Source organism: Rhododendron vialii, chromosome 6a (assembly GCF_030253575.1).
Source record: "Rhododendron vialii isolate Sample 1 chromosome 6a, ASM3025357v1".
Classification (NCBI taxonomy): Eukaryota; Viridiplantae; Streptophyta; class Magnoliopsida; order Ericales; family Ericaceae; genus Rhododendron; species Rhododendron vialii.
The window spans coordinates 5,667,274-5,680,174 of NC_080562.1; the positions used below are offsets into that span (position 1 = coordinate 5,667,274).

The following is a 12,901-nucleotide window of genomic DNA, read 5'->3' on the forward strand; positions in this document are numbered from 1 at the left end:
GAGAAATTCTTAGTTGCAAATCGGGCACGTACCACGTGCATGGTACTTGACGCGCACATTTAAATCGTCAAAAAATGCAACCGACGGTCCGGAACCGACCTAGCTTTTGTAAACAAGTTTTCTCTCGCAAGAAAACTCCTATCAACTGGGAAAAAGAGATTTTAAAAGAATGGTCTAATTAAGGACTTGTTTGGACCGTGGCATACCTAAACGCCACCCTAGCTCAACTAGTCAACTTTATCTGGTTTTACCATGCAGCATCTCTGACCCGTTTTGACTTTTCTTGGAATTCAAGAATTGGTCTCAGAATTTCCCACTTTTTAAACATGTGGAACTACAAGAAAGATTTTGACTCTGAGGCCTATTATTAAGGAAACAACTTTTAGAGATGGAAAATCAAATCTCTTCTCTTTTATCTCCTCATTCCAAAAGTCTAGGGAATACAAAGCTCTGTTTTTTCAAATCGAATTCAATGGCGGTAGCATCATCATCATCATCATCTCTGGATAAAATTCAGCCCCCAACTTATGGAAACCTAATTACTGTGCTAAGCATTGATGGAGGTGGTATTAGGGGAATCATTCCTGCCACTATCCTTGAATACCTTGAATCCCAGCTTCAGGTATGGTTTTATTTCCTTTTTCAGGGAGAGAGAACTTATATATATATATATCATACTCATTTCTCGTGTGTTACTGACGTTTGAGGCACACACGCTATGCGTGTACAGATTTTTGTTGAACTCAACGACTGTCATTCATCGAGATTCCTGTAATATGAACACAATAAATCAATCTGAAACTATCTTGAGAGATATGGTTAGAATTGAAAAACTGAGGAATATAGAAACATGACAGACGGTTGGAGAACATGCAAATATCATAAGTAGATCTCAAAACTAATGAGAACTAGGCGATTAAGAATTATGTATTTTAATTCTAAGGCAAAACTCACCAATTGAATTTGAAAGCAAGTTGATCAATGGAGATGTTGCCTTTCAGGAAAACTTCAGAAATTTACTACTCCAAATAGGATTGGGGGTGGGGGGGGGGGGGGGGGGGGTGGGTGGGGGTTTGAGGAAAGAAGAAGTGAGTTGGGCATATTATTTTTACCTCTTTGTCCGAGTAGTTATCTAATTGTGTACCAAAGATAATTGTAAAAACTTACTCCTTAAAGGGTATTTATGAAAAATACTTTTGTGACACGGCTTCACAAAAAGTATATACTAAAAAGGGGTTCTCCCTTTATATACTAGACTAGACTAGAATATAGATCAGAATAGATAGATTGCAAGGGTTGGGCTCCTCTCCCTGTTACCTCACAATGTAAGAGATACCTTTCCGAAAAGATACTTTTATGGGATCCACGCTTGTGAGACAACTCGACAGGTGAACAATGTAAATTTAGAATTTCTTAATTTTTTGATTCAGCTCGTAATTTCTTGAGATGGGATCCCACAATTTGCTCTAACATTTGCGTGGAGCGAATATATGATATTACTATTTAACTACAGCTCTATCTAAGGTAAAAAATGAATGGTTGACAATCAGGAATTCGATGGTGAGGATGCAAGACTTGCAGATTACTTCGACGTGATTGCAGGAACAAGTACTGGTGGTCTAGTAACCGCCATGTTGACTGCTCCAAATGAAAAGGGCCGACCTCTCTTCGCCGCGAAAGAGATCAAGCCTTTCTATCTCGACCACAGCCCTAAAATTTTCCCACAAAAGAGGTAATTATAATTAAGCTTCTTTTCCCTTGCCTTCAGTTTTGGTATCCTATTTTTTTATTTTTTGGAAATATGCATTGAATGAATTTTTTCTTTAATGGCAGAGGTGTTTTTGGGTCAATTGGAAATCAATTAAAACTGTTACGAGGGCCCAAATACAATGGAAAGTACCTTCACCGGGTTATAAAGGAGAAACTCGGAGAGACTCGTTTGCATCAAACCTTAGCCCATGTTTGTTGAAATAAACAGTAAGCTTGATTTGGAACGTGTGAAACTATTGTTTTGGAGGCTTTGCCTAAGGTAAGTTGGTCAAATAAGCCTGCAAGAAGAACTATTGTTTTGGAGGCTATGATTGCCTAAGGTAAGTTGGTCAAATAAGCCTGCAAGAAGAGCAAGAACAAAAACGTGGGCATTGAATTTAAGCTTCCGTATTTCATTTGTGATCTTTGCAAAGTTATCTACTTGTCTGTTTAATTTGCCTATAAAAGAATGTATTCTGATTATGTAATATGTGTGAGTGGAGTAAGAGAATAAGAGAGTTACAGAGAGAGAAATTCCTCCTCTTTGTATGTTATTTTTCAGATTGAATGAGTTCAATATATGTGAGTGTGTTTGTGCAATTCTCTTGTGAGTTTCATACATTATAAGTGTGTGATCAATACTCCTCCACCCAACAAAGTGGTATCAGAGCTCTTAGGCTAATCCCGGAAAAAAAAAAAAAAAAAAATCTCTCTCACAAAACATACCTTCGCCCTGCTACTTTTTTCAAACAGACTCAAAATCAGTTTTTTTTTGGTGCTGCCCAGATTTTTGAGTGCGCCGAAAAAAAGTACCATCTGTCTTTTCCACCAGAAAAACAGAAGTGATCGACACTCAGTTTTTCGATTCCATAAACTGAATCGTCTCACGCCGACGAGTTCAGTCCCGGCAAGATCGAAGCCGTCCGACTGGAGGTGAAAGCGCAGCTATTCATCTTCCACAAGTCTGGTGAACCAAGCCGAATCATTGAGACGAAACCGGAGTGGTCACACCCGAAGCCAGACGGACAGTGTGTCTCTGTAGTTCCAGATTGAAGAAGCAATTTTTTCTTCTTTGGTTCCATCGTCAAAATCAAAGAAGAAAGGAGCAGGTGTCTTTGTTTTTTTTAAAAAAAACAAAAGATTACATTTAATTTCACCACCAGACAAGTTGTCTGATCCAATTCCTCCTACCAAGCTACTTTCCATAAAAGCTGGTCCACCGAAGGTTCAATTGCAGTCTAACTCCTGTACTTTTGAAGTTATCTAGTCAAAGTTCAAAAGTTGCAAAGATTTCATTTTGACCCCAGTAAACTAGATTCCATCATTTCTAGTTTCGATGGCTAATGGAACATCCCAAGCTGTTATTCCAAAGCTCACCAAGGACAATTATGATAATTGGTCCATCCAAATGAGAGCACTGCTGGGTGCTCAAGATGTTATGGAGATGGTAGAAGAAGGTTACGATGAACCCGCCTCAAAAGAAGCTGAAACAGCTTTAAAGGAGGAACAGAAGACCACACTTCGTGCCGAGCGAAAGAAGGATTGCAAAGCCAAGTCCATCATCTATCAAGGACTTGACGAAGCCACATTCGAGATCATCGCTTCCGCCAAAACTTCCAAAGAAATTTGGGAGAAACTGCAGAAGACCTACAGAGGTGCTGACAAAGTAAAGAGGATTCGCCTTCAAACACTACGAGGTGAATTCGAGTCTTTGCGAATGAAATCCTCAGAATCTATTTCTGAGTATTATGCTCGAATTATGGTGGTTTCAAATCAAATGAGGAGAAATGGCGAAACTCTCACCGACACGAGAGTTATAGAAAAGATCTTGCGATCTTTGGATCGCAAATTCGACTTCATCGTTGTTACATTAGAAGAACTTAAAGACGTTTCAACCATGTCTATTGAAGAGCTCGTGGGTTCGCTGCAAGCCCACGAACAGAAGTTGCACAGAGACGATGATAGAGCCCCGGAACAAGCTCTACAAATGAAGTTATCCCTCAATGAAGGAAGGTACGAGCAAGGGGGGACATCTCAGAGGGGACGAGGCTATGGTTCCCATGGAAGAGGCTCTAGAAATTCAAATTCCAGAGGCAGAGGTGGCAGAGGATTCTCCAGAGGAGGGAATCAAAATCATGCTCCAAGAGGAGGTGGTCGAGGACAACAAAATTATGCTCCAAGAGGAGGTGGACGAGGACAACAAGGTCATAATCCACGAGGAGGAGGACAAGGCAGAAGAGGCAGTTACAACAATCGTTCGAACGTTGACAAAAGTAACGTTCAGTGTTACAATTGCGAAAAGTATGGCCACTATAGCAATGAGTGCCGGGGAAGATCAGCATCAGATCAAGTTGGCGAAATAGCCAACTATGCAGACAAGGAGCCATCAGGAGGAGATTCAATGAGTCTCATGGCACACAGCCCAATCGAGCAGGATCAAGGTACATGGTTTCTTGATTCTGGAGCCAGTAATCATATGACTGGCTCAAGGCAGCTTTTTACTGAACTTGATGAAAAGGTTCAGGGAGATATTTCTTTTGGTGACCTCTCTAAAGTACCAGTTCGAGGGAGAGGTGATATTATAATCAAAAGGAAGAATGGAGATCATGCATTCATCTCTAACGTCTACTATGTTCCAGACATGAAGACTAATATTCTTAGTCTTGGACAATTCCTTGAGAAAGGCTATCAAATTAGCCTGAAGGATATGCAGCTGACGGTTGCGGATGCTCGAGGGAAGCTGATAACTCGAGTAATGATGGCGAAGAACAGGATGTTTCCGCTAACTGTTCTTCATGACACGCCAAAGTGCCTCAATGCCATTATCAATGACAAAGATTGGATATGGCATCTCAGATATGGGCACCTCAACTTTGAAAGCTTGAAGCTATTGGCGAATAGGAAGATGGTTAAGGGCTTACCTCATATTCAACATCCAAATGAGGTATGCGAAAGCTGCATTCTTGGCAAACAACACCGCAATAACTTTGGAAAGCAAGTTGATTGGAAAGCATCTATGCCTCTCGAGCTAGTACACACAGATGTTTGTGGTCCATTAAAGCCAATCTCAAATGGTCAGAACAGATACTTCCTCACGTTTATCGACGACTATAGCAGAAAGACGTGGGTATACTTTCTGAAATTGAAGTCAGAAGTATTTGAACAGTTCAAAGAGTTCAAAGCTCTTGTTGAGAAAGGAAGCGGCTACCACATTAAGACATTGCGGTCAGACCAAGGAGGAGAGTACACTGGAGATCAATTTGAGGGATTCCTTAGGCAACAAGGAATCAGACACCAGTGCACACCTGCCTATACTCCTCAACTAAACGGTGTAGCTGAAAGGAAGAATCGCACCATTCTCAACATGGCTAGAAGCATGTTGAAAGATAAAGACATGCCCAAGAGATTTTGGGCCGAAGCAGTTCAGTGTGCAGTTTATCTACTGAACAGGTGTCCTACGAAGAATGTGCAGTCGAAGACACCACAAGAAGCATGGTCCACTCACAAGCCAGGTGTGGGTCATCTCAGAGTGTTTGGTTGTATTGCCTATGCTAAAGTTCCGGAGGCTAACAGAACCAAACTCGAAGACAAAGGAGTTAAGTGTATCCTTGTTGGATATGGTGACAGAACGATGGGATACAGGTTGTATAATCCCATCACTCAGAAAGTGATTTTCAGCAGAGATGTCATTTTCGAGGAAAATGAATCCTGGAGCTGGGGTCAAATAGAAGCTACCAAGAATATGGAGCTAACACTTGAAGATGAAGAACAGGTACAAACCAGAGATGTACCTGGTAGACCAGAAGATCAACCAGCATCTTCCCGTGGTTTCTCTTCACCACAACAAGGTGAACCATCCTCACCAGTTGAACGAGAAATTTCAGACATGAGGCCCAGAGGAATTCGGAACTTGAATGATCTGTATCAGAATACAGATCAGATGGATGCAGATTTTACCATGTTCTGTCTGCAAATCAGTTGTGATCCAGTTAGTTTCGAGGAAGCTACCCAAGAAGGAAAATGGAGGAAGGCTATGGATGAAGAGATTCAGTCCATAGAGAAGAACAAGACTTGGGAGCTAACCTGCCTCCCAAAAGGTCACAAGGCAATTGGAGTAAAGTGGATCTACAAAGCTAAGAAGAACGCTCAAGGAGAGGTTCAGAGATACAAGGCAAGGCTTGTAGCAAAAGGATACAAGCAAAGAGAAGGCATCGACTATGACGAAGTATTCGCCCCTGTTGCCAGGATGGAGACAATCAGGCTAATAATCTCATTAGCTGCTCAGAAAAGATGGAAGATCTACCAGTTGGATGTCAAGACAGCATTCCTGAATGGATTTCTAGAAGAAGAAATCTATATTGAGCAGCCATTTGGATATGTGAAGAAAGGTCATGAAGACAAAGTGTACAAATTGACGAAGGCGCTATACGGGCTGAAGCAAGCGCCTCGTGCATGGAATACCAGAATTGATAAGTACTTCCAAGAGAATGGATTCGAGAAGTGCCCTTACGAACATGCACTCTATATGAAGAAGGAGACTGATGGAAGCCAGTTGTATGCATGCCTCTATGTTGATGACTTGATTTTTACAGGCAACAATCCAGCCATGTTTGAAGCATTCAAGAAGACGATGTTTCAAGAGTTCGAAATGACGGACATCGGACTTATGGCTCACTTCCTAGGCATTGAAGTGACGCAAAGTGACGAAGGAATTTTTATCTCCCAAAGCAGGTATGCCATGGAGATACTGAAGAAGTACGGGATGGAGACATGCAATCCTGTGACGACTCCAGTCGACAGTGGACTGGAACTGAAGAAAAGTGATACTGGGAATGTTGATCCAACCTATTTCAAAAGCTTGGTTGGAAGTCTGCGATATCTAACCTGTACTAGGCCAGACATACTCTATGGTGTTGGGCTAGTCAGTCGATACATGGAGACGCCAGATCAGTTACACTTGTTCGCAGCAAAGCGGATTCTCCGCTACATCAAAGGAACTCATAATGACGGACTATTCTATCAGTCAGGCGGTGACCTGAATCTTTCCGGCTATTCAGATAGCGATTGGGGAAGAGACTTGGATGAAAGGAAGAGCACAACAGGGTTCGTTTTCTTCATTGGAGATACTGCCTTCACTTGGACATCCAAGAAGCAAGCGATTGTGACATTGTCATCTTGTGAAGCTGAGTATGTTGCCGCTAACTCAGCTGTCTGTCATGCTATATGGTTAAGGAATGTGCTGAAGCACTTGGGCTTTCTGCAAAAATTGCCCACAGAGATCTATGTTGACAACCGCTCTGCAGTTGCGCTTGCAAAGAACCCGACTCATCATGAAAGAAGCAAGCACATCGATACCCGCTACCACTTCATCAGAGAGCATGTAAAAGCAAAGGAAGTGGAGTTAGTTTCTTGCAGGACATATGATCAAGCAGCAGATATCTTTACGAAGCCCCTCAAACATGAAGCTTTCGTCAAAATGAAGACAATGCTTGGAATGAAGAATCTCTGAGAATCAAGCTTAAGGGGGGATGTTGAAATAAACAGTAAGCTTGATTTGGAACGTGTGAAACTATTGTTTTGGAGGCTTTGCCTAAGGTAAGTTGGTCAAATAAGCCTGCAAGAAGAACTATTGTTTTGGAGGCTATGATTGCCTAAGGTAAGTTGGTCAAATAAGCCTGCAAGAAGAGCAAGAACAAAAACGTGGGCATTGAATTTAAGCTTCCGTATTTCATTTGTGATCTTTGCAAAGTTATCTACTTGTCTGTTTAATTTGCCTATAAAAGAATGTATTCTGATTATGTAATATGTGTGAGTGGAGTAAGAGAATAAGAGAGTTACAGAGAGAGAAATTCCTCCTCTTTGTATGTTATTTTTCAGATTGAATGAGTTCAATATATGTGAGTGTGTTTGTGCAATTCTCTTGTGAGTTTCATACATTATAAGTGTGTGATCAATACTCCTCCACCCAACAATGTTGTCATTCCAACTTTCGATATCAAACACTTGCAGCCAACCATTTTCTCCACTTATGAGGTCTCTCTCTCTCTCTCTCTCTCTCTCTCTCTCTCTCTCTCTCTCTCTCTCTCTCATAGTTGTAAATTTGGAATATATGTTAACATGACCCTAGGACTAAGACAAGTAGAAAAATAGGTTCCAAAAGTAAAGATGGATATGATTTGAAAAAACTATGAACACACGAAGGAGGCATGGAAAATTATGCAAGAAAAGAAATGGGTGGATCCTAATTTATTTGGCAACGAGTGAAACCATACTCAGAGTGAATCAGAACCACAAAATTTTTAATTCTTTTTTTGAGTGTGTGTGTGTGTTCTTTGTATTTTTGCTGTACTCGTCATTGCTCAACAAGTTATGCAAGGTTTCTAAAATAATTAGGTCGTATAATGTTCGCTATAATGGCCAAGGTGGGTAAATTGAAACTTATAAGACTTATCAAAAAAAAAATTGAAGCTTATAAAACAAAAAGGAAGAAAAGGATGGATCAATTGGAATGTGAATACAATTTCCAATAGTCTGATCACCTTACTTATCTACTGGTCTGTAAATTTAGGGCTTAAGTTAGGTCCCGTTCAGATGACAATAAAGGATGAAAAATAATGGAAAAACCAAATTTTCATAAATTTTGGCAAGTTCAATTATCAAGAAAATAGTTGAAATCTCATAAATAATTTTTTCACCAGAACTCACTTTCCCACAAAACGCATCCTGCAAAAAAGGTTGGAATTTATTGGCAGAACTCACTTTCCCATAATTTTTTGTTTATGTAATTCAGATCAATTGGGACAGACTAAAAGAGGAATACACATGGATATTGAAGTGAAAGTTTAAGCTGTATGATATAGTAGTAATTTCAACAATTCATGCAGGTGAAAAAATCCCCTTATTTGGATGCTCGATTATCGGATATAAGCATCAGCACATCTGCAGCTCCAACTTACCTTCCGGCCTATCACTTCAAAAACCAAGATGACAAAGGAAATGTAAAGGAGTTCAATCTCATCGACGGCGGTGTCGCTGCAAATAACCCGGTACGTCGACCTTTTTTTCTAATTAATTCTTTTTTTCAACATGGACGACGCTTCTCTGCGGTTCAAATTTGGACCGCACAAGCAGTCTTATCTCGGCCACCAATATTAACAATCAATGGTCTAGGTTTGTGAAAAATTTCTACCGGTAAGAATCTGGTCGAAAAATTTGGACCATTAAAAATGTTTTCTGAACCGCAGAGAAGCTTGATTCTTTCAACACATGTGGTGTATAGAAGCTTTTAGGGTTCCGAAGACATTCCATGACCACTAATCTGACTTTGACAATCTTGTTCAGGCTCTGGTTGCAATAAGCCAAGTGACCAAACAGATCTTTGACGAAAATCCCGATTTCTTCCCGATTAAGCCCGTGGACTACTGCCGATTTCTGGTGATTTCAATCGGCACGGGCTCATCGAAAGCGGAAAAGAAATACAGTGCGAAAACAGCAGCCAAATGGAGTGTTTTGGGTTGGTTACTGCATGGGGGTTCGACTCCATTGGTGGATGTCTTCACTCTGGCAAGTGCAGATATGGTTGATTTTCATCTTTCTGTGGTTTTCCAAGCTCTTCATTCAGAAGAGAATTACCTTCGTATTCAAGTAAGCATATGTCTGATAATATTAAGTCTCATATTGCTTGGATAGATATAGGATGGATAGTCTCCCTCCGTTCCGATTTATTTGTGTAAATTTTAGAATCGCAAAGTATTAAAGAAAAATATAAGCCCTGCATTAGTTAAGTATGGCATTAGCTGAAACCTTTGGTTTTATGTGTTAACTTGTTAATGCTATAGGATGACACATTATCCGGGACGGAAGCCTCTGTCGATGTTTCTACAAAGGCGAATTTGGACAAACTTGTTAAGATCGGAGAAAATTTATTGAAGAAACCCGTTTCCCGGGTCAACTTGGAGACCGGTCTATCCGAGCCGTTTAAAGATTGTGGCACAAATGAAGAGGCTTTGAAAAAGTATGGATTTTGATTAATGAAAATAATATGATTCAATGTAATTATTATTTTTGTAAATTACTTGATTTAATTAATTATTTTAACTATCAAAAAGTCTTTTAATTCCATTTGTACTAATTCAGCTCTGTTTTTGTCTCCACAGATATGCAAAATTACTTTCAGATGAAAGGAGGCTCAGACAATTGACATCTCCGCATACATACCAATAAAAGCTCGAAGTAGAAAGGGCCTTTAATTTTCCAAATAACCATGCATGGATGATACTGTTGAGTGGTCAATTATATATCGTTGTACTGTATAAAAGCTTGAAGTAGAAAGGGCCTTTAATTTTCCAAATAACCATGCATGGATGATATTGATTGAGTGGTCAATTATATATCGTTGTACTGTAAAGATTACTCAAGAATTGGAATTTGATTTATTTGCTCATATGTTGATCATTTCTGGCATATTTGTTGTATTACTTAATTGAAGCTGGAAATTAATTAATTTGTTATTTCCCTAATATATTTGTGACGGAAACCATTTTAAAAAATTTGTGAATTTTCTTGCTTCATGAATTGGTGCTTTGTGGAGGTGGAAGCCTCAATTTCTTTTTTCTATAAGACAAACACGGATCCTGCAGAGCGGCCAATCTTGCCATTCATCTCCGCAAGGACGGCTTGGATCGAATCTGAGCGCATACAAATTTGAATCGTTCATTACTCGATTAAGATCCGAACTTTCAATTGCTGAGATATAAGCGGCCGGATCAACCGTTCTGTATTGTTAACAACCTTTTCTATTTCTCCTAATCGAGTTTATGTGTATATAGTTCTTTAGCCAAACGGAACTATATACACATAGTTATGTCTGCATATGTTTTTTCTTTAAGGCGAGTTCATGCTATATTTTTGTCTTCAGTATTTCTTTACTACAACTTACTTAATTTTGGTTATTTTTGTTTAGTTTTTCGTCGTAATTTTTGGATTTAATCATTCGTCTCGACGAGAAAAATAGTAAACGTAGGAAAATGGGGACCAAAGTTTTTTTTTGAACAGCAAAAGAATTTTATTAATCTTTAAAAACAAATTACAAAGATTAAAAGGATCCAAAGCATGAAGCACCCGGAACCAGAAGGGAAAATAACCACCCTTAGATGGCAAGAAGCCAACCAAAGCATACAACCCCAAAGAAGAAGCACCACACCCAAACCTAACTAAGGCAATAAGACACCTAAAACAAAACCCGCTCCTGAGATGACTAAGGATCAATCATTACACTGAGAATCCTGAACATTGGCCCTTGCGCCATCTTCGGCTTCCGTAGTCATGAATTTGCTTATTATATCCTCATCATTACCCGAATAATCGGCTCCCAAAATTTTCTCAATAGACCAAGTAGCCCTTGCCTCATCTAGATGAATCATGTTTGTGCCTTCGGAAGAAACGGATAAAGCCGTAGCGGCAATCGCAGATCTAAACATGACACATTTTTTCTTCTTTCTTCCAACTCACTTCTTAGCTTTAGGAATACCCAACATTTTCTCAACCGACTTCTGCTTCCAATTATCATTCCCCTTTTCTTTAGCCTTAACAACTGGGTCGAGGTCCACAACTAACTGGATACCATCAATAGATTTAACTTGAGCCGGGTTGAGCTCAACTACTTCCATATCTGCTTGATTTAAGAAACCCACTTCTGAAATATTCCAAAATGCTTTATCAAACTCTCCAACATCCGAAGCCAAATCATGGATCGCTGCATCAACTCCCAACAAAGGAGTTATATTCTCTGCTGCAATTTCGCCATCTTCCAAGGCCAAATTGCTTTTCCCGATACCAGAAATTGAAACGAAACAAGTATCACCCACCACTGACTCCATAGCCCTGGAACTAGAACTTTGAATTTTGAAATTAAGATCTGAACCTTCAACTACCCTGTCCCCAACATACGAATTTGCACAATCATTGATACCATCCTGAAGCTCGGTGACCGGAGAGAGCTCACAACCTGACAGAGTTCGGCACTGTAAACAAAAAGTACAAGTTTTACGAAATGATAAGTTTTTTACTTTTGCTTATGCTGATTGTATTTACGAACTCTATAAGCTAGCTGAGAAACAATAATAAATTTCTCAAGGTCTGATTCATAATTTATGTAACAATAATACAAGTTACATGAATTCATAATTCAGGTATCTAAATTACAGATAAAATCCAATGGGCACGAGGCATCATGCTTTCTCGCTCCCCAATCTTTCACCACGGTATCAAAGAACAACTTCACACAAAATCAAATAAACGGGCACGATGGTCGTTCATAGCACGAGACATCCCACCTAGTCAATCACTAAACAAATATGATTGATTATATTCCGTGCTTTAGCTCATACGGAGTTCTGCTTCAGCTCTAATTGGACTTTCTGTAAGTATGCGGTGGGATTGAACCCTCTAGATTAGTTGATGTGCACGAAAGCTAACTTGGACAACTGAGTTATCTTTTTTATACAGAAAAAAAAGAGACAAAAGATCGCGTGAATGTGCATATCCAATTTTTTTTTGATCGGCAGAAGATATTGCTGATCAAAAAAAAAAAAGAAGACAAGATTGAATGTTCGGTTTGGATTTTGAGCATATCCAACTTGCTTGTCCATGTCACAAAAAAAAAAAAAAAACCTTGCTTGTCCAAAAAAAAGACAACAAATTGAATGTTTGGTTTGGATTTTAATTAAGAGAGAGGTTCTTGAGAGGAAAGTGATTATAAATATAAAAAAAATTATTCAGAACCGTGCACAACAGTTTCGAGATACAAAACGAACAAGCCTTTCTGTTGGGAAATAAAAGTCATGTTCAGCCATCAAGGCGATCGCTTTAGCATTGGACCCAGGCATGAGGCATACGTGGGCATGCATGTCGATCGTGTTAGATCATCAAACTAATCAAACGGTTAGCGATTGTATGATAATACTAATTGATGCATGATCAGTTAAAACAAACAAATTAATGACATGATCACGACAGTCGACAGCTTCAATTGTTGTATCCCATGTTTGGTAAGTACGTATACATTTTGATTTAATTAAGGAAACAATCAACTCGATCTAAAATGACAACACTCGAATCATAAGTTGTTATATATGGTACCAACTAAATTGCA

At 39.4% G+C, this 12,901-nt stretch overlaps 1 protein-coding gene across 2 annotated transcripts; it reads left to right on the forward strand.

Annotated features, from left to right (window-relative positions):
- The first annotated feature begins 446 nt into the window (after positions 1 to 446).
- On the forward strand, positions 447 to 10,048 carry LOC131331174 (patatin-like protein 2). 2 transcript variants are annotated; one of them, XM_058365052.1, is made up of 8 exons: positions 447 to 622; positions 1,551 to 1,732; positions 1,834 to 1,958; positions 7,721 to 7,782; positions 8,634 to 8,795; positions 9,091 to 9,393; positions 9,588 to 9,763; positions 9,906 to 10,048. In XM_058365052.1, exons 1-8 carry the CDS (start codon positions 473 to 475, stop codon positions 9,970 to 9,972), a joined length of 1,227 nt encoding a protein of 408 aa, XP_058221035.1. In that variant the 5' UTR covers positions 447 to 472; the 3' UTR covers positions 9,973 to 10,048. The 2 variants fall into 2 exon arrangements, with proteins under 2 accessions (XP_058221035.1, XP_058221036.1); XM_058365053.1 differs by lacking the exon at positions 9,588 to 9,763 and having other exon boundaries at positions 9,906 to 10,045.
- Positions 10,049 to 12,901: the final 2,853 nt, after the last annotated feature.